At 43.2% G+C, this 23003-nt stretch overlaps 1 protein-coding gene and 1 pseudogene across 1 annotated transcript; both read left to right on the top strand.

Moving 5' to 3' along the window:
• The first annotated feature begins 76 nt into the window (after positions 1-76).
• JAML (junction adhesion molecule like) lies at positions 77-20186 on the top strand. The gene is made up of 9 exons (XM_063095861.1): positions 77-119; positions 2446-2600; positions 3982-4207; positions 8382-8494; positions 10692-10929; positions 14695-14833; positions 16988-17096; positions 18268-18354; positions 20094-20186. The coding sequence occupies exons 1-9, from the start codon at positions 77-79 to the stop codon at positions 20184-20186; spliced, it is 1203 nt and encodes a 400-aa protein (XP_062951931.1).
• Positions 4974-5276, top strand: LOC134377370 (10 kDa heat shock protein, mitochondrial-like; annotated as a pseudogene).
• Positions 20187-23003: the final 2817 nt, after the last annotated feature.

Raw genomic sequence — 23003 nt, 5'->3', positions numbered from 1 at the left:
TGTTAAATTAATGAACTTCTATTGACATGATTTTTTGATTTTTTTCCCCTCTTAAGATTGAGACGTTGAGAGCAACATGTTTTGCCCACTGAAACTCATCCTGATTCCAGTGTTATTGGGTAAGTAGAAGCCAAGGGACCCAGGGGGGTATTTGATTTCTTGTTAAGTCCTGTGCATTTTTAAAGCCAATTTTATACATTTTCACTTCCCTTTGGTTTGTTGAAAACAGAAATCCTAACCTAGAACTTCATAGCTTTTCTGAAACAGCTGTGTGAGAAGCTGGTTGCAGATGCTTTCTTGGAAAGCTGAATATTCCTCTGTTTCTATTGAGAAATAGAATACCTTTGGGTCCTTACTGGGTGTTCCAGGACCCTCTTGTGTGATACAGAGAAAATTTCTCCATGGTATCTCTGTACTTTAAATTGCTATCTTTAAACCTACAGCTAGTCTCAGATCAGGAACTGAAATTACCAAAGAGAGGCCTAGAATTCCTTTCAATGTCTTCATGTGTTAGTCATGCTAGCCTTCCTGCGGTTCCTCAAATGCACTGAGCTTTCTCCCAATTTGTGGTGGTTTCCTTTACCTAGAACCTTCCCTCCCCACCTCCAACACCTCACCCTAGCAAGCCTGCCTAAGCCTTCCTTACCCTTTAGATTTCTTCTTAAGCTCCACTTCCTCATAAGAAGCCTGCTCTAGCCATCTCTGACTCGCGCTGGAGTGTTCTGTTTGTACCTTACCGAGCTGCTCAGGGCTGCTTCTTGCTGCTCATCTCTACTTTCTAACTTCTTCATCCTTCTTTCCCTCTTTTCTTTCTCTTTATTTCAGGGATATAGCCCTGAAGGGAGAAGAAGCTCAGTAGGTGTTTTGCTCTCATAGCCTTTTATTTTTCCCTTTATTATTAATTTTTGAGCTGTGGATGATGACCTAAATACTGACTCAGCAAAGTACACAAGAGGGTTGCCTTTGCTCCAGTTTCTGGCAACACAGAGTGTGAGTAAACATGCACGCGCGCGCACACACACACACACGAAAATGGTTTGTAGTGGAGATTTTCTTTCTTGGAAGCAGGGTTATAACCATCTCAGAAGGTATTTAGACATTTTCCCAGAGGTCTATGAAGCAGCCTGTAGATTTTTGCCCTTCTATCCCAGAGTTACCAACTCAACCCCTATAAGTAGGGGCTTGGTGGCATCATGGGGTTTTGCACTTCTTTGTGGAGAGGTTTTCCTCCCTGTAGAAAGTCTCCTTTTCTTCAACCATTTCTCTAGTAAGATTACCCTTCAGACATCAGTTTCTCTTTGCTTTGGTTGCTGCTGTTGCTTTCTAGCAGTTCTTCATTTAATTCTACATACAGTGCTCTTAATATTAGATTAAATTCATTTCTTATACCTTTAACTGCACATAGAGTTGGTCAGTTCTTCCTTACAGGAAAGTTCCAAATAGTTGTTGGGGTTAATTTTGATTTCTTTCAAAATAATTCCCTGCAAAGGGTTTGGAGTGTGTTTTCTTTTCCATCCTCCCCACTGTGTGAGCCTGCTGTTGGGCAGGAAGCTAGCTCTCTTCTCTCGGGGAAACAGCTTGGATGAAAGACTGGCACGTTCCCTGTTGATTCCCATATGCGTTCACTTGGCTCCTCTTATATCAGAAAACTGGGCAGCATCTAAATGTGTCTTTTTTATTTTGTTGTCTCTTTGCATAAAGCATATCTTGTGAACACAGAAATACCCATGTAATGGTTTTCTCTTTTAGTCATCTCTTGAAATTACTTGAGTAAAATACAGATAATGGAGGGGAGGGACCATGTGTGCAAAGGCCCAGAGGCTGAAAAGCCAGGGCAGAGCTGGAGGGAGAGGCCGGGAAAGGGCAAACACAATGGAAATTCAAGGGGAAAGCTGTGTTCTGTACTGGCCTAGTTACAAGGACCTGCACTACAGCCAGAATTCTCCAGCTGTGCAGAAATAAGCTTTTATAAAGGAACCAAAGAAAGGGAAAAGAGGAAGGAAACAATTTGAATTGGTTTTTCAGATAGGGAACTAGTGGGAAACTTAAGAGCAAGAAACATCACATTTCCTGTTTATGGTAAGTGAATGTGGGTGTCTAAGTTGATCAGAAAGAAGGGACTTCAGGGTTTCCCTTCTTTCTTTAGAGAGGTTGGGAGGAGGAATTTCTGAAAGGGGGAAAGGGCTAGCTAGGAGAAGGGAGCCAGATAGCATTTATTGCAGTATGAAGATTGCAAACCCTACTGACTTGATTATGTAGGTAACTAGAGGATATTTCTATTACCCTTGGGATGCCATGTTGATTTGAGTGAAGGGCATCTGAGTACTTTGTCTATGTTGGATCATCGAGGGAGGGGAGGTGTATAGTGCTTGGTAATTGATACTGATTTTTGTTGTTGAGGGTATTTGTCTAAGTGATGTGTTCTCTTGCCTTTGACTTTGATAGATTATTCTTTGGGCCTGAAGGACTTGATGATTTCCTCCCCTGAGCTAACAGTCCATGTGGGTGATTCGGCTCTGATGGGATGTGTCTTCCAGAGCACAGAAGAGAAACGTGTGACCAAGGTAGACTGGATGCTCTCACCAGGACAGCATGCCAAGGTAACAAGGAGGAAATGTCACTGGGTACTAGAAGCCCTGGGCTTATGGTGTCAGGACAGAGGCAATGAGGGATTTTGGAGCTTGTCAGAACTAGGCCTTGGGGCTGGCTGGTTAGCTCAGTTGGTTGGAGCACAGCCTTGTAACATCAAGGTTGAGGGTTTGGATCCCCATATTGGCCAGCTGCCAAAAAAAAAAAAAAAAAAAAAAAAGGTACTAGGCCTCTGCCTAGTTTGGCCACTTGGCTGTGTAATAAGTTGGGAATGCTAAGCTTCAGCTTCCTGATCTCCGAAGAGGAAGGTAGTTATGATAATAGTAATGCTTAACTTTCAGGTAGCTAAGGGGCTGATGGGAGACACGCGCATGAAGTTCTTTTAGTTTCCTTCATCTGTCTCCTGCCCTTTGTAAAGTAGCATAGATGGGTGAGAGGGGCAATTCCCCTGGTCTACAGAGAAGAGCTATGACCTAGGCTTAAGAATATTGTCACAATTATTTTTTCGGCAGTGGTGGGAGGAAGAGGGGCAGATTCTTTCAGTATTCTACTGCCCCTTTATGTGCTGAGAAGTCTTTTCCTCCTTTGAGGCTGCTTGAAGTATTGGGATTAGCAGATGCAGCATGGCTGGTGAGGGTCTTTCATGGAGCTCTTTGGAGTAAGAAACAGTGTATTAAGCCTCATTAGAGATTCTGTGGAGACACTGGTATGTCAGGTTCATTTGTGAAATATGTCCTAAGCCCAACACTGGCAAAAGAAATATAACAGAGAATATTCTGTCTTATCCGTATAGTGCTACTCTCACTCAAATTTTTATTACTTTTTTTTTTTATTATAAGAGGGATATATACCTGTGGTGTAAGTAGAAATAAGAATTCCCCCAGGCTCCCCCTCTCAGCCTGTAGCCATTTCCTGCCATTTCTTCTTTTGTGTTATGCTGTGTTGCCCCGAGGAGGGTGGCAGCCAGAATGCCAGGCTGGGGGTTCTCGTCCTGACACCAGCTCACACCAGTGGCATTAGATCATGCATTTGAATGCTGTCTAATCTGGGGGCCATGGCAGAAAACAGGGTGAAAATGACAGATGGTTTTCAAAAGTTTTGAGTTTGAAACCCCAGAGTGATCTTCAGAGTGGGTGTTACATTTTATCTTAAACTGTAAGAAATAAAAATGTGTGGACTGTATTCTCCATTTGTTTTTGTAGAAAGTGAATCACAGAGCCTTGTGCAAGTCAGAATATTGCCTGACACATTTATTAACTGGGTGGCAAGTACCTTTTGATCATGATGACAGTGATGATCAGTGTGCTGCCTCCACGTGACAGGGTCTGTTGCATCCAGACTCCTAGGTCTGGTACCTCTTATGATTGTCTCCAACACTGTGTGGCCCTACAGGATGAATATGTGCTGTACTATTACGCCAACCTCAGTGTGCCTATGGGGCGCTTCCAGAACCGTGTGCATTTGGTGGGGGACTTACTACACAATGATGGTTCTCTCCTGCTCCAAGATGTGCAAGAGGCTGACCAGGGAACCTATACCTGTGAAATCCGCCTGGAAAGGGAGAGCCTAGTGTTCAAGAAAGAAGTGGTGCTGTATGTGCTACCAGAGGAGCCCAAAGGTACGTGAATGCTCACTTAGAGGGACAAGAGATTTGATGTCCAAGAGGTAAGGGAACTGATTTTGTTGAGCAAACGCCAGCTTTGGGCTAAGTACTTACCACAGAGTGAGTTTTCAATAAATGACAGTAATTATTTTATTAAATAAAAATAATGATGATTATTTCGTTAGTACTTTAAACATGTTCCTCATGAAAACCCTGTGCAGGATGTATTGTTCTTTCCATTTTACAGATGAGGTAACTGAGGCTTAGAGAGGGTAAGTGACTTGCCTACGGCACATATTTGTTCAATGGCATAACTTGTACTTGAACCCTGGCGCCTCTGATAACAAAGTCCATATTGTTTTTACTACACTCTCATACTTCCCATCGGTTATCCACATTGGTGTTTATGTTTTATAGTTACCTGTGTTAGCTGTGCTGGGGGTTTTATAAAAGAAATGAGCAGATCTCTCTAACTTCTTTGCACCTTATTTTTCCATCTATAAATGGAGGGAAGAGCTTCAGTAGATTAGTGGTTTTAAAACTGTGCTCTATAGAACCCTGAAGCTCTTGAGGCAGCACAGGGTGAGAACAGGGCAGACAGGGGGTTGGGCGAAGACCTACGCAGATAGGATCCCAGGCTTTTACCTCTATTGCACCCAAAGTCCTTATCCTTTTTCCTATTTTATTTATTGGGCTGCCAGGTAATATTTTGTTTGAAGAAAGGATTTTTCTGTTTTGAAACAGTTTGAAACAGGGAGTATGAGCTGTGGCAGCCCGAGTCATGGCAGAACAGGCATTTAGAAAGTTTCTTTCCTTCTTTGAGTATTGGTTGAAAGGAATGCAGCCAGGACTGTAACCAGAGGAGGCACTATGCTTCCAGAAAAATCTCAAGGAAAAGTATTGGAAGCAACAGTAGTAGCTGTTGGATCAGGCTTTAAAGGAAATGGTGGAGAGATCCCTCCAGGTAGCTGAAAGCTGGAGATAAAGTTCTTCTTCCAGATGTGGAGGCACCAAAGTAGTTCTAGATGACAAGGATCATTTCTCATTTAGAGATGGTGACATTCTTGGAAAGTGTGTAGACTGAAATACATCAGTACTGACTGAAATGGCATCACATGAAGCTGCCCATTCCACTGAAGTTCTGACACCCTTCATCATGTACACAATTTCCATGTCTCTTTTATAATAAACTAATGATATTCAAACTAATGACATCCGGTGTCCCTAAAATTTAGTTTCACTGTATTGATATAAACATTTTCAAATAAAAATATGTAAATGAAAAAAAAGAAATGTTTGAAAGCCACAGAACTTGATGCATTCTTTAAGAGTGTGGGATAGAAGGAATAGTTCCTGGCCTCAGGAAATCTTGTAATCTAGTTAGGGAGCTAGAATCTGGGGCTCCTCTTCTCCTGCCAGCTCGCTGCAGTCCTCAGCTACTCAGCTCTGTGAATGAGCTCCTCCAGAGCACCCTGCCTTCCTCTTTTGTGACACTCATCACACCTGTTCAGTTGCATCTCCCTGCTCACCTGGGTCTATGTTTTTTGTCCCCTGACCAGCCCTGAGTACAGTGCCTGGCACAGAGAAAGCAATCAATGAACATTTGTCAAATGAATGAAATTCTTGAATCAGTGTCCACCACATGAATCTGATTTCTAAAAAATAGTGTGGTAGAAGGTGGCCTTTGGCCCCTCTCTTAACGTTTCCTACTTTTTAAATTGCCATTTTTCTCTTAATTCCAAAGCTGTGGTTCTCCAGGAAGAAGGAGCAAATTAGATGCCTGTGTCCTCCAAGGATTCTCTTTAAGCTTCCTCTCTCTGCCTTTGGTCTCTAATGCTGTGCCTGAACACTTGTCTATACAAGCATAGCCTACAAAATGGGTACCTTTTCCTGCTTAGAAGAAACGGAGAGAGAACCAAATGGAGCCAATTCCAAGAGTTGAAAAAGCCATGGAAACAAGCTGGAACAAAGTTAGGGTAGTCAGATATTTCCCCAGTAGCTGGTGGTGCAACCTGTATTTATTTTCCTTTCCAGCCAGAATGGGAATAGATCCAACCCCTTACAATTTTGCCTAAGGCCCAGTGGAAAGTTGTTCAACTTGCTATGTGGAGGTTGTCCCCTCCCACATGGAAATTCCATTTTTGCAGTCATCAATAACTTTTTCTACAAAGTTTATAATTTCTCTGTGATTTTCCTACTTCAATTCCTTTTTTCATGGTTCTTATTTTAAATACTATAGATAAGAGCTGGCCTGTGGCTCACTCGGGAGAGTGCGGTGCTGATAACACCAAGGCCGCGGGTTCGGATCCTATATAGGGATGGCCGGTTAGCTCACTGGCTGAGCGTGGTGCTGACAACACCAAGCCAAGGGTTAAGATCCCCTTACCGGTCATCTTTAAAAATAAATAAATAAATAGCTAGATAGATAGATACTATAGATAAAAATAACAATAATCTTAACTTCCTTTACTTTTGCTCTAGAATCAGCCATTCTTCTACTTACGTGAGGCGGTACAGTATAGTGCATGAGAGAATGTGAGCTTTGTTTTTAGTCAGGCCTCGGTTTGAGTGCTGGCTCTACATTTTACTGGCTATGTGGCTTTGAGCTCTTTCACCTTCCTCCTCTGTAAAATGGGAGAGTAATAGTGCGTACCTCAAAATGAAATGACTAACTGATATACTGTGTATAAGGTGTCTAGCACATGCCTGGTACATTGAAAGGACTCAGAATGTTCGTTAGGGCTGGCCGGTTAGCTCAGTTGGTTAGAGCATAGTGTTGATAACACCAAGGTCCAGGGTTCAATTCCTGTTAATGGCCAGCTACCAAAAAAAAAAAAAAAAAAAAAGAAAAAGAAAGTTCAGTTATCGCATATTTAAAATAGAGATCAGTTCTTAATGTGCTGATGGATTTGGAGGGAGATTCCTTCCCTACTGTTATTCTTTGGAGTGAATTTTTATTACTTCCAAAATAATTTCCTCCATAGAGTTTAGAGTTCATAATATTTTTTTTTTCCTTTCCTCCCATCGTGCATCTCTCCTGCTGGGCAGGAAGTTAATGTTCTCCCAGGGAAACAGTTCAGATGAAAGGTCAGCTTGTATGCTGTGTTTGTTCCCTCACAAGGTTTGCTGAACACTCTTTTGAAGGAACTCTGTCAAGTTAAGACCTAGGCTTGTATCTTCCTATATACCATCCTACCTTGCATTTCTTAATTAATTTTGTAGTTGATTTGTGTAGAGCATTATTGAAAAATCAGGAACATCTTTCTACGTGTTTTCTTTTTCAGGGAACTCTTGAAATGACTTATGCAATAAACATATGATGGGTCAGCTGCTTATACAAAGAGTTGGAAGCAAAAACTTAGAAGCCGGAAAGCCAGATGCAGGGGAAGGGGGATTGAGGATGAGAGGGGCAGGACTGAAACAGAAAAAAAAGTCAAGTGGAAAGCTGTCTACTGTCTTGACCTAATTAGCAAGGAGTCTTGTGACCTGTACTGAAGCCAGAACTAAGTCCTAAGCAAGTCCTAAGACAGCTTATAAAAAGAATGAAAGAAGTTGAAGAAAGTTACCCATGATTCATTTTTTTCAGTTATAAGAACTGGTGGGTTAGATATAAGAATGAGAGTTTTATAACTTTCCACTTCCTGTTTATGCTAAGCAGGTGTGGCTAAGTTGATGAACAGAAAGTGGGGACTTTGAGATTTTCTGTACTTTCTTTTTTTTTTTTAAATTTAAGCAATGGCTTTATTATTGTTACTACATCAAGTGAAAGAAAAAGACAATAACATGTGTAAAAGAGAAATATATTGTACTTTCTTTAGTATAAACTGACATGAAGTTGGAGTTCATGGTAGAAATTTTGGGAAGGGGAAAAAGAAGGGAATTAAAGGGAACCAGAAAGTATTTACTTCAGTATGAAGACAGCAGAAACCCTCAGAGTTGCCATATGTGGGCACTTAGAGGGTATTCTCTTACCCTTGAGGATGCCATGTTGGTTTGAGCAAGGGGCCTCTGAGTACTTTGTCTACACAGAATCATCTGGATCATCCGTGGAGGGGATATGTACAGTGCTTGGTGGTGACAGTGATTTTTGCTGCTGAGGGTCTTTGGCTAAATGTGATCTCTTTTAGAAATTTTTTGACTTCTGTAGATTATACTTTGGGTCTGACTTGATTTACCATTTTATCCCCAGAGCTCATGGTCCATGTGGGTGATTCAACTCAGATGGGATGTGTTTTCCAGAGCACGGAAGAGAAACATGTGACCATGGTAGACTGGATGTTCTCTTCAGAAGAGCATGCCAAGGTAACAGAGGAAACACTGCTGTGTAGTACAAGCCCCTGGTTGCTAGTGTCAAGACAGAGCAGGGAGAGGGAGACTCAGTTCATCTAATGCCATGAGGAGGGTGGTATAGCAAGATCTTGGGTTTTGGAGCTCAAAGAACTGAGCCTCATCCTAGCTCAGCCACCTGGCTGGGCAATTTCAGTTTCCTGGTGGGAAAGATGACTCTAATGATGAAGAAGATGATCATGGTGATGATGCATTGCTTTTAGGTTGTCAAGATGCTGATGTGAGATTGTATATGTAAAGCATTTTGTATGTGACTTTGCCACTGCATTTTAGTTTACTTCCTTCTCCCTTCTCTTCTTCGAGTCCATGGGAGAATGAGGGGGTTGGTTTTTGTGGCCTAGCCAGGAACGCTATGGGCTAGGCATAAGAATGATTACATTCTTACTTTGGTTAGTTTATGAATTTTTGTTCGTGCTCCATTGTCCCATTTATGTGATGGAGGGAATTTTCTTCATCTTTATGCGTGCTTCAGATGTTAGGATTGATAGGTCCTGGGGGCCAGGGTGAGGGGTATTTCATGGGAACTCTGTAAAGCAGTAAACTGAAAGCAAGTTCACTAGACCAATAGACCTCAACCATGACATGATGTTGTATTTATGAGTCAAGATGTGTTGTGAGGGACAACCCAGGTGACTTGTTCTTAATAAAAGTTAAGGTGCAAAGTTTATAAAAGATTTAACTTTTATAAATTAAAACATATTCCAGGCCATCCCTCTCACAAAGTCATTGCACTCATTTGATTCCTATTTGAGTAGGTAAGAAATGCTCCATCCTTGTGGAGCACTGGGAATTATATGTAGTCCCAGATTCACCCCTGAGGGCTTGTCATGCATTTAAATATCATCCATCAAGGGATTCACAGCAGAAAATAGGATGAGAGTTGACATTTTGAGGTTGTGAATTTGAATCACAAGAGACAAGAGGTTATGGGCCAGGTTTCTCCATTTATGTTGGTGTCTGTATACTCATTACTCCTTCTTAAAAGCTTTTTAAAAATCTACATACCTTTATAAAAAATTCCAACACTCATTCATTTAACAAGTAAATTTTAAGCATCTGCTACAGGATGAATACTTAAAGCCCCTGTTCTGATGGGGGACTTACAGTGAAGATGGAGAGAGATACCCAGTAAAATAATGAAGAAATAAATTTATAATACATCAGGTATTGTATAATATGTAAGAGCTATGGAGAACAATAAAGCAGGGTTTCATGGTAGTTATTTTATCTAGGTGTTCAGAGAGGCCTCACCAAAAGATGACCTTTGAGCAGAAGTCTGAAGGAAGTGAGGGAGTGAACCATGTGTACGTCTGGGGAAGAATCTTCCAGTCTTAGGGAGTAGCTACTACAAAGGCCCAAGGCCTGTGTTCAAGGAGCAGCAAGATCGGTGTGGTGGAGCGAAGTGACCCACGTAGGTGAGGGAAGAGCAAGGAGAAGATGAAGTCAGAGAGAAGGGGGATGGAGCAGATCATGTAGGGCCTTGTACTTTTTATACAAATGGGGGGCCACTGAAGGGTTTTAAGCAGAGGAATAACATGATATAACTCGCATTTTTAGTCTCATCTGCTGAGAATAGACTGTAGTGGGGGGTAAGTGGGGAGACAAGTACGGAAGCTTGAATCCAGGTGAGAGCTCAGGTAGCTTGGACCAGAATGGTAACAGCGGCAGAGGTAAGAAGTGGCTGGATTGAGATCTATTTTGAAGGTAGAGGTGACAGGATTTGCTGAAAGGTTAGATGTGAGTTGTTCAAGAAAGAGAGGAATTAAGGATGACTCCAAGGTTTTTGGCCTGAGTGTCTGGAAGAAGGAATTGCCATTTACTAAGGTGGGATAGACTAGAAGGAACTGGTTTGGGGGAAAATTAGGAGTTCAGTTTTAGACATGTTTCAGGTGCCTGTTGGAGAAGTGCCAAAAGTGAAAATTTCTCATTCCCACTTTCCTCATTTTTTTCTTAGATGGAACAATTGCTCATGGTTTGGTGATATCCTTCACAAGTCCACACACATGCATAAGTGTGTGTGTACACAACTTTGTGTGATCTATACTTTCTGATAATACCTGCACTGCCTTTACATAACAGGGCCTTGTGAGGCCTGATATCCCTCCACTCCCAGCTCTCACAATCTTATACATTTTTTTCCTTTCCCTTCTAGGAAGAGATTGTGTTACGCTATCATCCCAAACTCAACCTTCCACTGGGGTATCCCCAGACCTGGGGCCGCTTCCAGAACCGTGTAAACCTGGTGGGGGACATTTCCCGCAATGATGGTTCCATCCTACTTCAAGGAGTGAAGGAATCTGATGGAGGAATCTACACCTGCAGTATCTACCTGGGGAAGACGGAGTTCAGGAAAACCATTGTGCTGCGTGTAATCCTGAAAAAGTCTCAAAGTATCTACATTTGGTTGGGGAGGAGCCAAGGGACCTCATAGCTGGTAGGCCGGACCAGGACTAGAGTGAATCTAGAGAGTCTCCTGGGATACAAAATTGAAGGCAGCACCTCTCTCAGGTGCTGAGCCTTACTTGCACCACCTTGACAGTGATGCCTCCTTAAGTTTGGATTCTTAGGTATCTCATTTGCCTCACCCTACTCCTGGCCCTGCTGCTAGGCCAAGGAAAGGAGAGCTAAAATTTAGTGAACACCACCTCTCTGCCAGACCCTAATCATTGCCAGTGTAATCTACAGATGTAAACACACAGGAGCTCAGAGATGGATTGGAATGGATGTTCAAAGTCATTTTTAGCTGGCTTCGAGGGAGATGCGATATGCTCTGTAGTGCAAGGATTTTGAGCTGGTGAGAGGCAGAAAGGAACAGAGAGAAAACAGGAAGGCACCAGAACCAAAAATGTAGAGGGTTTGTGATCAAAGGTTCTGTATTCCAGCAGCATACATCAAGGCCAGTGGTGTGTAGAGTACTCAATCATGTTGAGTGAAAGAGATTGACAAGCGGAGGGGTTAAAGTTAAACCATAACCCAGTTAGCTGTCAGGATGTGGCCTGTGGATGTTGTCTCTCTCGCTAGGGCCTTTAGGAGTTGGCTGTAGTTAGCTGGGGGTGGGGGAGATGGGGGTGAGGATGGAACATACCTCAGTACCTCAGGTCAGAGACTTAAGCCTAGGGAGGCACCTTCTTGTTAATAGCAAAGGGTCCAACCTGGAGAGGAAAGCAGGCCAGATGGATCTCTTACCCATTTTCCCTGTGTGTGCTTCACTCTTAGAAGACTTAACTCCACTTTGCAGAGAAAATCCAAACCACTGGGCACTCACTCAACTGCTGATCCTCCCCACCCACCAGCATCTCACATCTGCCCCCTTCTTATCTCTGCCCTGTTGTTCTGAGGCAGAGGGAGCTCCCTCTGCCCTGGGCTTATCTGGCCCCTGTGCTCAGGTGGACCCCTCTCCTGCTTCTCAGGAACCTCACATCTGGCTCTGTACGCTGTCACTTTCTGTTGGCTTCTATCATTCCGCATATAAATACGCTCAATTCTTCCTCTTACCTGTGTCCTTATCTACTGTAGCTCTCATCCTATATCTTTCTTTTTGTTAAAACAGTTTTCTTGATATAATTCATATACTGTAAATTTACCCATTTAAAGTGTACAACTCAATGGTTTTTAGTATACATATTCAAAGTTGTGCAACCATCGCCACAACCAGTTACATGTTTCTTTCTCGACCAGCCAGATAACTTGCTAAAGGGCTGCACTTGGTGTCTTCTTGTCTCATCTCCCAGGGTGCCGCCTTCTGGCTCCAGCTGCTTCCTCTGCTCTAGCTGAGATCACCAGCTGCATTCTAATGACCTATTCTCAGCCTTCTTTACCTCAGCAGCATTGGACGCTATATCCTATATACATTCTATGCTGGACACCATTGTATTTATATAGTTGGCCCTCTGTAACCATGGGTTGCACATCTGTGGATTCAACCAACCATGGATCAAAAATCTTCATGAAAAAAAACTGCGTCTGTACTGAACATGTACAGACTTTTTCCTGGTCATTATTCCTTAAACAATACAGTATATTAATTATTTACATAACATTTACCTTGTATTAGGTATTGTAAGTAATCTGGAGATGATTTAAAATATACAGGAGGATGTATGTTGATTATATGCAAATACTACACCATTTTATATCAGGGACTTGAGCATCTGCAGATTTTGGTATCCACAGGAGATTGCGGAACCAATTCCCTTAGGGTACTGAGGGACAACTATATAATATCAACTTCACCCAGATCTTCCACAGATCCTGCAAATACAAACTGTCCAGACCTACCCCTGCCCACCTCTCCCCAGCCTTAGTTAATGCCACCCCTCATACACAGTTGTCTAACTGGTGCCTGGGAGTTGTGCTTGATTCTTTCCTTTCTGTGACTGTTGCTTTGCCTCACACAGGGTGACGGAGATGCATAAAGGATTACTCAAAGCCCATTCCTTCTGAGCAGTGAGACACCCTGAAGCGGTTAATTTCCTGGAAGCCTCAAGAGAGAGGCATTCCTTCCTTTGGGAAATTAGCCACGAACTGGGGTTCTCTCCCCCTATTTATTATTCTCCAGACCAGGAAGTTACAGAAAAGGAACATAGGTGGGGTTATGGCTAAGTATAGTTTAACAATAGAAGCTGGAACATCAGTGAAATAACAAAGTGACATTCCATAATGCAATTTGCAAAAGGTTAAGTCGATCCACCAACAAAAGCTTGTTCTTAGCAAACATTTCTTTCCATACAGCAATTTCCTTAGTATGTTTACATAACAATCAAGTAACTTGTCTGTCCTTGAGCCAGCAACTTTGCTGTGTTATAATTCTTTATCTATATCAGAGACTTTAGCCTGGGGAAAGTTTCCTGTCTTTTGCAAGCTTAACATTTCTGTATGTAATTTTAAAAAGTTAGGTTAAACCTGAAACTACAGGGCTTTGGAAACTAGGCCCTGTGAGATACATTTGCTTTGTAAATGTTAGTACACTCCACATGTGACCCCTAATCTCACAGGTCAACAAGTCCTGTCCTTTCTACTATTGACTTTTGAAGCTGTATCACTTCCAGTCCTTTGCTCCTGCCTTAGTGCTGGCTGTTTTTATGTCTGGCTCAGACTGTAGGCCTCTAACCAGTCTCCACTTCTTTCTCAGCCACCACCCCTCGTTTTTCATGCAGTCTTGCTCCCATCTTTCTAAATCACACATTGGAACATTCTGTCCCACTCTTATAACCTTTCAGTGGTTCTTCCATTGCCTACAGAAAAAGAGCCAAATTCTTGGTTGCGAGACAGTCAAGGTCCCTCCTGACTTTGCCCTATCATCGCTCCAGCCTCATTCCCCACCACACTCACAGATGTGACCTTTGCGCCAGACCCATGGAACCACTTCCAATTTCTGAAAGCACCATCCTGTCAGCCTCCAGACCTTGTGAATAACATCCCCTCTGTCTTTGTCCATATTGTCTGCTCAACAAACCAGATGTTTCCTTTAAGATTTTTACTGGCAAATTCTCATCTTCTGCTCCACATGGAATTGTGCACCCTTTCCTCTGTGTCCCTCTGCCCCCACACAGACTTCTGTCATTGCACTATAGTCACCTGTGATTTTCTGTCCACATGTTTGTCTCCCTCCCTGGAGGCAGGGACCATGCATCATTTGTCTTTATATCCTCCCTGCTCGGTGATGTCGGACACCAAGGCAGTGCTTGATATATGTATTTAGAGTGAATTGGTGAGATGACTGAAGGGTGCCACACGGGCAGAAGTGTCTCCAAGGAAAGGCCTTACTTGGTGTCATGGAATTGAGTGTTGTAGCATGGATTCTATTGAAAACAATCCCTTTCCCATAGAAAGATCAGCAGCCTCTAAAATGACTGTTATTTCTAGGTCATTTGGTAAATCAAATTTTAAAATAGAATTGTTGATGTGGAAGGAATCTTTACTACAGGTGAAGTACTAGCCTCTTTTCCCACCTACCTTAATCTACATTTTCAGGGTAAGCAAGAGGGTCAGACTTTGTTTTTCAATCTAAGGGGGACAGTGTCCCTAGTTGTCCCCATATGGGGTGGAGTCTAGCCTCCCCCTGCTTCCTGTTGCTACTTGGTATAGAACTGATGGGGCTCCCAGCTTTTTTCTGGAGTATTAAGACCCTCTCATTGCTTTTCTCCTTTCCCAAGTGTTGGTGACCCCCGCACCCCTTAGACCTGAGGTCCTGGGTGAAAATCAGCTGGTGATCATTGTGGGGATTGTCTGCGCCACTATTCTACTGCTTCCTGTTCTGATATTGATCGTGAAGAGAACTCATGGGAATAAGAGGTACAGGGCTGCCCCACCCCTTGGGTTGGGAGGCTGGGGGTGCAGGACTGCTTCTAACCCAAAGTGGAAGAGAGTGAACTGTGCCATTCTCACAGAAGGGGGCGTTTTTAAATGGAATCATCTGTGGTTGTCACATATAGATGTCATCACCTCCTTTGCTCACTATGCCCCTAAAAAGACTTGGACATTCCTACCCTACCCTCATTCGCTTTGACAGAATATAAAGATCACAAACTCCCTTACAAATGGGGATCTAAGTAGAGCATAATTAAGTGTATAAATCTTATGCAAGAACTGTAATGGTACCATCACTGCCTGAGAAAAATGATTTTTTTTTTTTTGGTGGCTGGCGTGTATGGGGATACAAACCCATGAACTTGGTGTTATAAAGCTGCACTCTAACTAACCGAGCTAACCAGCCAGCCCTGAAACATGATTTTTGAATCATTCACACCATATGCTTCATATAGAAGCTCAGATCTTGAGGGTTGCCGGTAGTTTTATTTCAAGGATCACATTCTGATTATGAGAGGCTATTTTTGAATGGATGCCCTCAGGTTCTAAATGAATTATTGTTGAAATGTGTTTTTAAAGGACTAAATTTCATTAGCAGTTCTCGCAGGGTCTCAAAAATGCCCAAATACTCTGACACGGATGCTAGTGTTTCATTGGCTATTGCAGGTCCATGTTCCTTTACTCAACTATTGATAACACACGTTGTTAGGGCAACTGTCCTCTCTTGTTGAAATAGTGCCAATGGGGAAGGGCCTCCATGGACTAGGTATGCTGACTTTTGAGTGTGCTTTCCCAGTGGAACGTAGATTCTACAGAAAGCACCTGTGCCTTCTGGGTTTGCACTCCCAACCTCACAGCTCTCTGATTTGGTTTCGAACTTGGTTGGCCTGGCTTTGCTCTGGGCATGCTGAGGGCACTGAACTGAGAGCTAGACAACCTGGGTTCCACTCTCAGTTTACTTCCCTTCTCTGGGCCTCAGTTTCCCTCAAAAGGAAGAACATCATTTCCATGTCTAAGGAAATAATCAGACTGATATGCCGAGATTTGTGCATAAACATGGTTGCTGCAGCATTGTTTATAGTTAAAAATTGGAGTCATTGTCAATGTCTGTCAGGAAGGTATTGGTATTTCACTTAAATACTGTGCAACCCTGTATGCAATGACATGGAAAGATATCCAAGGGGCAGTGATATAAACTTATGTATGATTTCATTTTTATAAAAAAGAAAATGCTCACTTCAGCAGTGTATATACTAAGTATATTTTGTGTGAGCTTACTTATGTTTGCATTGAGAGAGGTTTGGAAGGGTAATTCTAAAATATGAATAGTGGTTTAGTATTTGAGATCAAAGAGAAGATGGATCTCAGGGGGGTGAGTGGCTTACGGGGAACTTCAACTTCCACCTGTCTGCATTTCTGTATTATTTGAATAATTTTACAATGAGAATATACAACTTTATAATAGAAAAAATGATAAAAATATTTTCATTTTGAGACAAAAAAAATAGGGTTTCTTTTCTAGCTTTAACCCTGATTTTTTTGTGTGGTTTTCTTTTTAGTTCTGCCTTAGGCCAAAATAGAAAAAAAGAAAGTGCTCATATACCCACTGGCAAATGATCACGAGATCAAAGGCCAAGGGGCCCTGCAGGGAATGATTGGGAGCTCACAGCTTGGGCGGGGTGTTTGTGGGGATAAATCTGCTAGGGCCTTCCCTGGAGAGGCCGGGAGCCCTTTGAACTGGTGTCTTGCTGTGCTGGTGCTGCCCCCTGCTGGTTCACCTACATATCTCTAGTGCTCAGAAATGCAGGAAGATGCCAAAGTCTAATTCCCCTGGCTGCTCTCTATTCATTCACTTAAATGTGTATCTCCCATACGCACAGAAAGTTGTTAGAGTGATAATAGAGAAGTTGAAGCTGTTTTTCAGCCTAAACTATCTCCAGAATGCCTTCTTGTTCTCCACTAGAAGGGCCCCACTTCTCAGGTGTCAAGATGAGCAGGGCAGCACTGGCTGCAGGAGTCTGGAGAGCATAGTTCCTCCTCGGGGTCTCTCTTTTCCCAAAGCTATGTCAAGGTTTTGTGTAGGCAACCTTGAATACACAGTGCTGCTGGTTAATTCCACATGATTTTCATGCCTTGCAGTCCAGAGAATTCTACAGCCTTGGTGAAAAGCCTGGAGAACACAAAGAAGGCTAATCCAGAGGTGAGAGAAGAACTCTGCCATTTTGCCGCTGTGCCCTGTGAGGGGAAGGCGGACACATGCACCAGCATGAAGCACTAAGTAGATGCAGGAGGTGCTATTATCATTCCCTTGGGACTATGTCTTACCTGTCTTATGTCTCAGCTTGCAGGCCAGTGCCTGGTACAGAGCAGGGGCCTAAGAAACCTTTACACTAGAATAAGAGCCTCCCTCTAAGGAGTGGAGTGGGGTGGGGGTGGGCTGGGCCAGACCAGCCTGGGCAGCAGATCCTCATAGTGGGCCAAGGAAGGAGCACTGGACTTGGAGTCAGAGAGCTCTGCCACTTCCCTGAGCCTCATCAGTAAAATGAGGAAAAGGACAAATATATTAGCCCTGCTGGCCACAGTGTTATTGTAAGGCTCAAGTAAAATGATATGTGAGTGCTTCGTAATCTACAAGGCACTGTGTAAATGTGAGGGGGAATTATGATACGTTCAGGAGTTAAGGAGTTAATGGTTAGGATTAAACATTCAGGGACCTGTAGAAAAGAGAGGACCAGGAAGAACTTTTTCCTCCATGTTGGTTTGTAATGGATTTATAAATAATTGCTACTTGTGGCTGAGAAACGGATTAATCTCCTCTAACTCCTCTCCCTTCCTTCCTTCCTTTCTCTCCCCCAGCCCCTTCTTTCTCTTTTAAAAACTCCTCTTTGTATAGTTACCTTTCTATCTAGTGGGCCTCTTCTGGAGGCCCCTGCACTGTGTTGGGAGAAAATTGCCACTAGATGACTTTTCTTTCCCAAAGAGTGACAGGACTGTGAATCATGAAGTGTCACCAGCCTCACAGATGTGAGGTTCAGAGAGGGCTGCCACCTCTGAGAGGGAAGATGACAATTAGCTGCTGATTAATGCCATTCTGCCATGACTCTAATTCAAAGAAAATACACACAGAATATAAATCATTTAGCAAGATAAGGATTCCCTGCTGCTACCTAAATGTCCATCTAAACAAAGATATTTGGCTTTTGAAGCAAAGAATTTGGTTCTTAAGACAGTGCTCTTTGCTGTTAATTTTCAAGAAGACTGAAGACTGGATTATCATTATTGATGATAATTCTCTAGTTCTCAGTAACACTCTCAACCTACTGGTTGATGCCCTGCAAATAGGAGTAAGTGGACTTTTCTCTGGCATATAACATTTGCCTAATGAAAAAAAAACTTTTGTACCATTTTCCCCCCTCTAGAAACACATTTACTTCTCAATAACTGCACAGGAGGTGATGGAGGAAGAAGAACCAAGTGAAAAATCAGAGGCTACCTACATGACCATGGTGAGAATGATTCTGGGCCCCAGCTGAGCCAGGTGTCTAGAGGTGGGAGAAGGAATTGGGAGGGATATGGCAAGCTTGTGGGTGGTGGACATGGCTCGGTAACCTGGGGAGGTTTTTTGCTTAGGGCAGAGATTTTTCTAAGTAGTAGAACAGTCTGAGAAATTGAAGCTTTGCTAGAGAGAAGAGTAATATCAAACTTGCTTTCATATCCAGTCTCAAGGATTAAAGGTCATCACTAGAGATAATTGATTTTAGCAGTAAGAAGAGGTGAAGAATGGTCTTCACTGGGGGTAGAGAGTAACTTTGCATCATCAGTAGAGCCGCAATTAAACAAAACCTAATAAAGAGAGGGTGATGGGATACTTGAACAAGTATTGTGTTACAGGGGATTGTTTTCCTTCCTGTCAAAAGTAGGAAGTTGTCAAAGTAGGGTCCCTTCTAATTAGATTTTTTTTTATTCAGTGACTTAATATACCTTGACATAATCTAACTGCCAGGCAGGCTGCATGCTGTATTTCATGTGATAATATGGAGTCTGATTCCTACTTTCCATTTGCTCAGATTTCTGTAGCTCCCCAGGGAAGTTCAGCACATAGAAAAGGCACCTAGCTATGTAGTGAGTAGGGGTAGGGATAAAAGGAGTTAGCCGGCAGTGAGCACGATGCTATTTGTAGACTAATTACAGGCACCCTGCCCATTAAGGAGCAGTGTTCTGCTGGGTTCAGGAAGGCTAGACTCCTCTGCTTGTGGAATGATGGGCTGTGTTTGTTCCTGTCACACCAGCACAGGGCACATGACTCCCAGCTGATTGCAGCAGAGCAAGGTCTGCCAGGGAAGTGTGGGGTCATAGACCTTGTCTGGTTCCACCCAGTGAAACCTTAGTTCTACTCTGAAGTTGCAGATGAATAGAGTCATTTTCCTCCTACATCTTTCTCTTGTTATTGCCATGTGATGCCACAGTAACTTGCCAGGCCTCATCCTGGCTCTTAGAGACCTGCTGATACAGCTGCCTTACGGTTACTGCAGTGTGTCACCCACCAGAGTGACACTGTTTGCAGAAAATCTCTGAGGTAAAGATAATATAGAAATGACAATCATCTTCACAGCCACCTTCCCTATGTTCAGTGCTAGGTGCTTGCAATTTAGACTCTGTGGAAAACAGCACCTTTGTCCTCTTGAATTGGTCCAATAGAGTGAGTGTGATCAGAGGCCAGGGCCCCAAATGCAAAAGCCTTCAGGGGCCAAACAAGTCATTTTAAAACTATGTGCCTAATTAAATAAGTGAACTTGGGACTACAGGCCACTTGTTTGAGACTTCAGGTATAGAGGTGATCTCTAGGGAGCAGGAGTAAAAAGAACCATTGATTTTGTTGCTGTTGTTGGTTGATTAAATTTACTTAAATGTAGAGGACACCATGCTATTTCCCCTTTCTAAGGCTGTACACACAGTAGTTAGGATCACAAGCTTTGGAGCTGGACAGACCTGGGTCCAAATACTGACTCTGTGACTTAGCAGCGAGATGGTCTTGGATGGGTAACTGAGCCTCTCCTGAGCCTCAGTTTCTTTATCTTTAAAGTGGGAATAATAATACCTACGTCCTGGGTGGTGAGGATCAAGTGATATAATGCACGTGAAATTCAGTATTGGGCCAAGCACATGAAAAACACTTAGTGAATGGCTGCTGCTATTATTATTGAACTACTTCTCACAAGTGTGCTTCGTTTCTTTTCCCCCACAGCACCCAGTTTGGCCTTCTCTGAGGTCAGATCTGAACAACCCACTTGAAAAAAAGTCAGCTGGGGAAATGCCAAAAACAAAGCAAGCTTTTTGAGAAGAAAGGAGAGTTCCCTTCATCGTAGCAGTGGCAGAGACCCTTTCCTCTGCACGTGCTGAGCTGCTGCACCAGTTATTTCCAACCCCCCCACCCTCCCAGTTGTCTTCCCTCATTGCTTGGTCAAAGGGCTGAAGATGGAGGGGTTGGAGCCTGGCAGAAAGACTGGACAGTTCTGGAGCAACAGGCCCTGATGAGGGGAGGGGGTGCATGAACTTGGCTGCTCTGGCGTGGACACTGGCCCTGGGGAACCTGGCTGAGCTGCCGTGGGGGCCTCAAGCACTTCATCGGATCAGACCCTTCGCATGGGCAGTGTTCTTTGTGGATGAGTTACTGGGAAGCCTCACAGAGATAGAGACCAACCCTAATGACTCCTTTGGTACATTATCCCTAAATAAACATGGTTTGTGGAAATCATCCCATTTTTATGCCCTGGCTGAGAGGCAAGTGGAGTCTTGGTGAGGAATTTACAATTGGGAACTCCTGGAAGAACTGGTGCTCCTGGAGGGGAAAGCTGTATGGGGACTCAACATGCCGGGGCTGGTTTGGTCCTGAGAAAGGATTGGTGGATGAATGTGTTGGAAGTGGGGTATGAATACAGCTCTGGGATTTAACCCAGTGGTTCTTCATTGCTGGTGGCCCTTTGCTGGGCCTCACCACAGGCCTCCTGATTTGAAATTCCTAGGTGGAGCTTAGGCATCTGTCTATTTCAAAGGTGACACTCATGGGTTGCCAAAGTGGACAGCCACAGATTTAAGTCTTGGTCTGAAATGCAAGGTTTCTATACTTTTTGGTTATCATGATAAGATATGAGTAGTCTTAAAAATCCTTTGGTTCTGAACTTGGACTTCCAGCCTCCACTCAGTGCCAGTCTCCTTTCCTTGCCTACCACAGGCTGTTTCTCATTCTCTGCATCCCTTTCTTCCCCTTTAGAGGAAGTCTTTTCTGGTTCTCTGATTTCTGATCCGTTCTCAAGTGTGGCTGCTTTTTTGAAGGATTTCCGTAACCAAACATTAGGATGTATAACACATCCATTCTGAACTCTTTCTTTTACCAACTGTTCTTGTTTAGCCATGGATAAGAGTCATTAAATGCTTCTCTCTTCTCTGTTAGGTCTAAATGAGGAGTATGTCAGTGGTTAACAATATGTGTATTGGAGGAATATCCTGTCGAAGACATACCAGGGACACATACTGTCGTGATAAGTAGAGGGGGGAAGAAGACCCTTTCATATCCAAAGACTTCATGGAGAGGAAGTGGTTTCATTTCTAGGGTATTAAGTAACATTCTCTCCTGGGCTAAGGGGCCTCTGTCCACTTCTTCAAATATTGTATGCATTGGAGGATTGACTTTAGGATACAGAGTTAGGTGGATGGGTGGTGATTTCACATCTGTTTTTCCGGATCTAAGAAAATAATTGGGATAAGAGCTGGAGGGTGGACTGGACAGATTATCTACATGTTCCTCAGAGGGTACTTTGATCATGGAAGTGTAGGGATGCCTAAATTTGAATTTGATTCATTCAGAGTTTGGCTTCCATTCTGGATTCAGCAGTTGTGACTGAGGAGGAGGAAGAGGAAGGCCACCTTTCTCCCCCAACCCTACTTCCCCACAAACCTTCCTCTTATACACAAGCACTGAGTCAAGGTCGGGGGTAGAAGTCCACAGCTGTCAAATACTAACTTTTCTAAAAACAAACCAGCCCTGCAGGAGTCCATGAAAGACACCTGATTGCTCTTTCACGCTCTTCTCCTACAGGTGGTTGTCTACTAAATCTAGGAACATGAAGGTGCACAGTATAGGGAATGGGCTTCAAGGTCAAATAGGCCTGGTTTAAATGCTGACTCTGCCTCTTACTCTTCAATATTGCAAAGTGTACTTAAATTTTTTGATTGTTTTCCCTATGTATAAAATGGAGACTCATAGGGGTTTTTGGAAAGGACTAAATAAGGTAGTGTAGGGATAGTGCCTGATCTGAGACTTCCATCCCCTTCAAATGTGTTTTCTCCTGTTGGATTTGTCTTTCTAGCTCTTGCCACTCAGGAACTGGTTCTTTCATCTTCTCTTTAATGCTAGCTAGTCCGTGCTATTCAGCCTTAATAATATAATTAAGCAGTATGGGTAACAATATCTTCTGGTGATTCAGTCCCCATCTCTTGTTAATTTTGATTTCTGTGGGCAGGAAGCCCTTGAACTAAAATACCTAAGTCCCTCTTCCCATACAAAGTAAGAGGGAGTGAGGAAGCTGAGCTCAGGCAAGGGCTTTGCATGGTTCTGTGTGGTGCCATTCTTGAAGGGCAGGAAAGCTGCTGGAGACTGAGCAAGCTGGATCTCCTTGTAATAGATCCTTTAGCAAGCAGTTTTGTTATTTGAATTTGCAGAATTTGAGGTCTCTAGAACACCAGATGCTCCTGTATTTGAAAGTTTCCAGAAGCACCCAGGCCCTTGCCAACAGAAAGCAGCCCCAGTGGTGGAAGGGATGGGGCACCCATGAATAGGGGAATCTAGCAGCTTCAGAATTTGGCTCTTGGGATGGAAGCCATTTCAACCTGTCCACTGGAGACCAGTAAGAAGATAAGCCTCCTTTAAGAGACTGCAGCCTTTCTGTCAGCCCTTTAGTCTTTTGTTTTGTTGCCACCACACTCTTTTTCCCCTTTTTGGCTAGTCAGTATGCTCACATATCTACATTGGCAATTTTCTTTCATAAAACACTAGCTGTGCGTGCGTGTGTGCGTGTGCGTGTGCGTGTGTGTGTAATTGGAGGGAGTCATGCTGCCGCTGAATGAGCTCAGTTACTGAGAGCAGAAGAGCCTTAGG

Source organism: Cynocephalus volans, chromosome 4 (genome assembly GCF_027409185.1).
Source record: "Cynocephalus volans isolate mCynVol1 chromosome 4, mCynVol1.pri, whole genome shotgun sequence".
In the NCBI taxonomy this organism is placed as follows: domain Eukaryota; kingdom Metazoa; phylum Chordata; class Mammalia; order Dermoptera; family Cynocephalidae; genus Cynocephalus; species Cynocephalus volans.
This window is presented reverse-complemented; position numbering and strand designations above follow the sequence as displayed.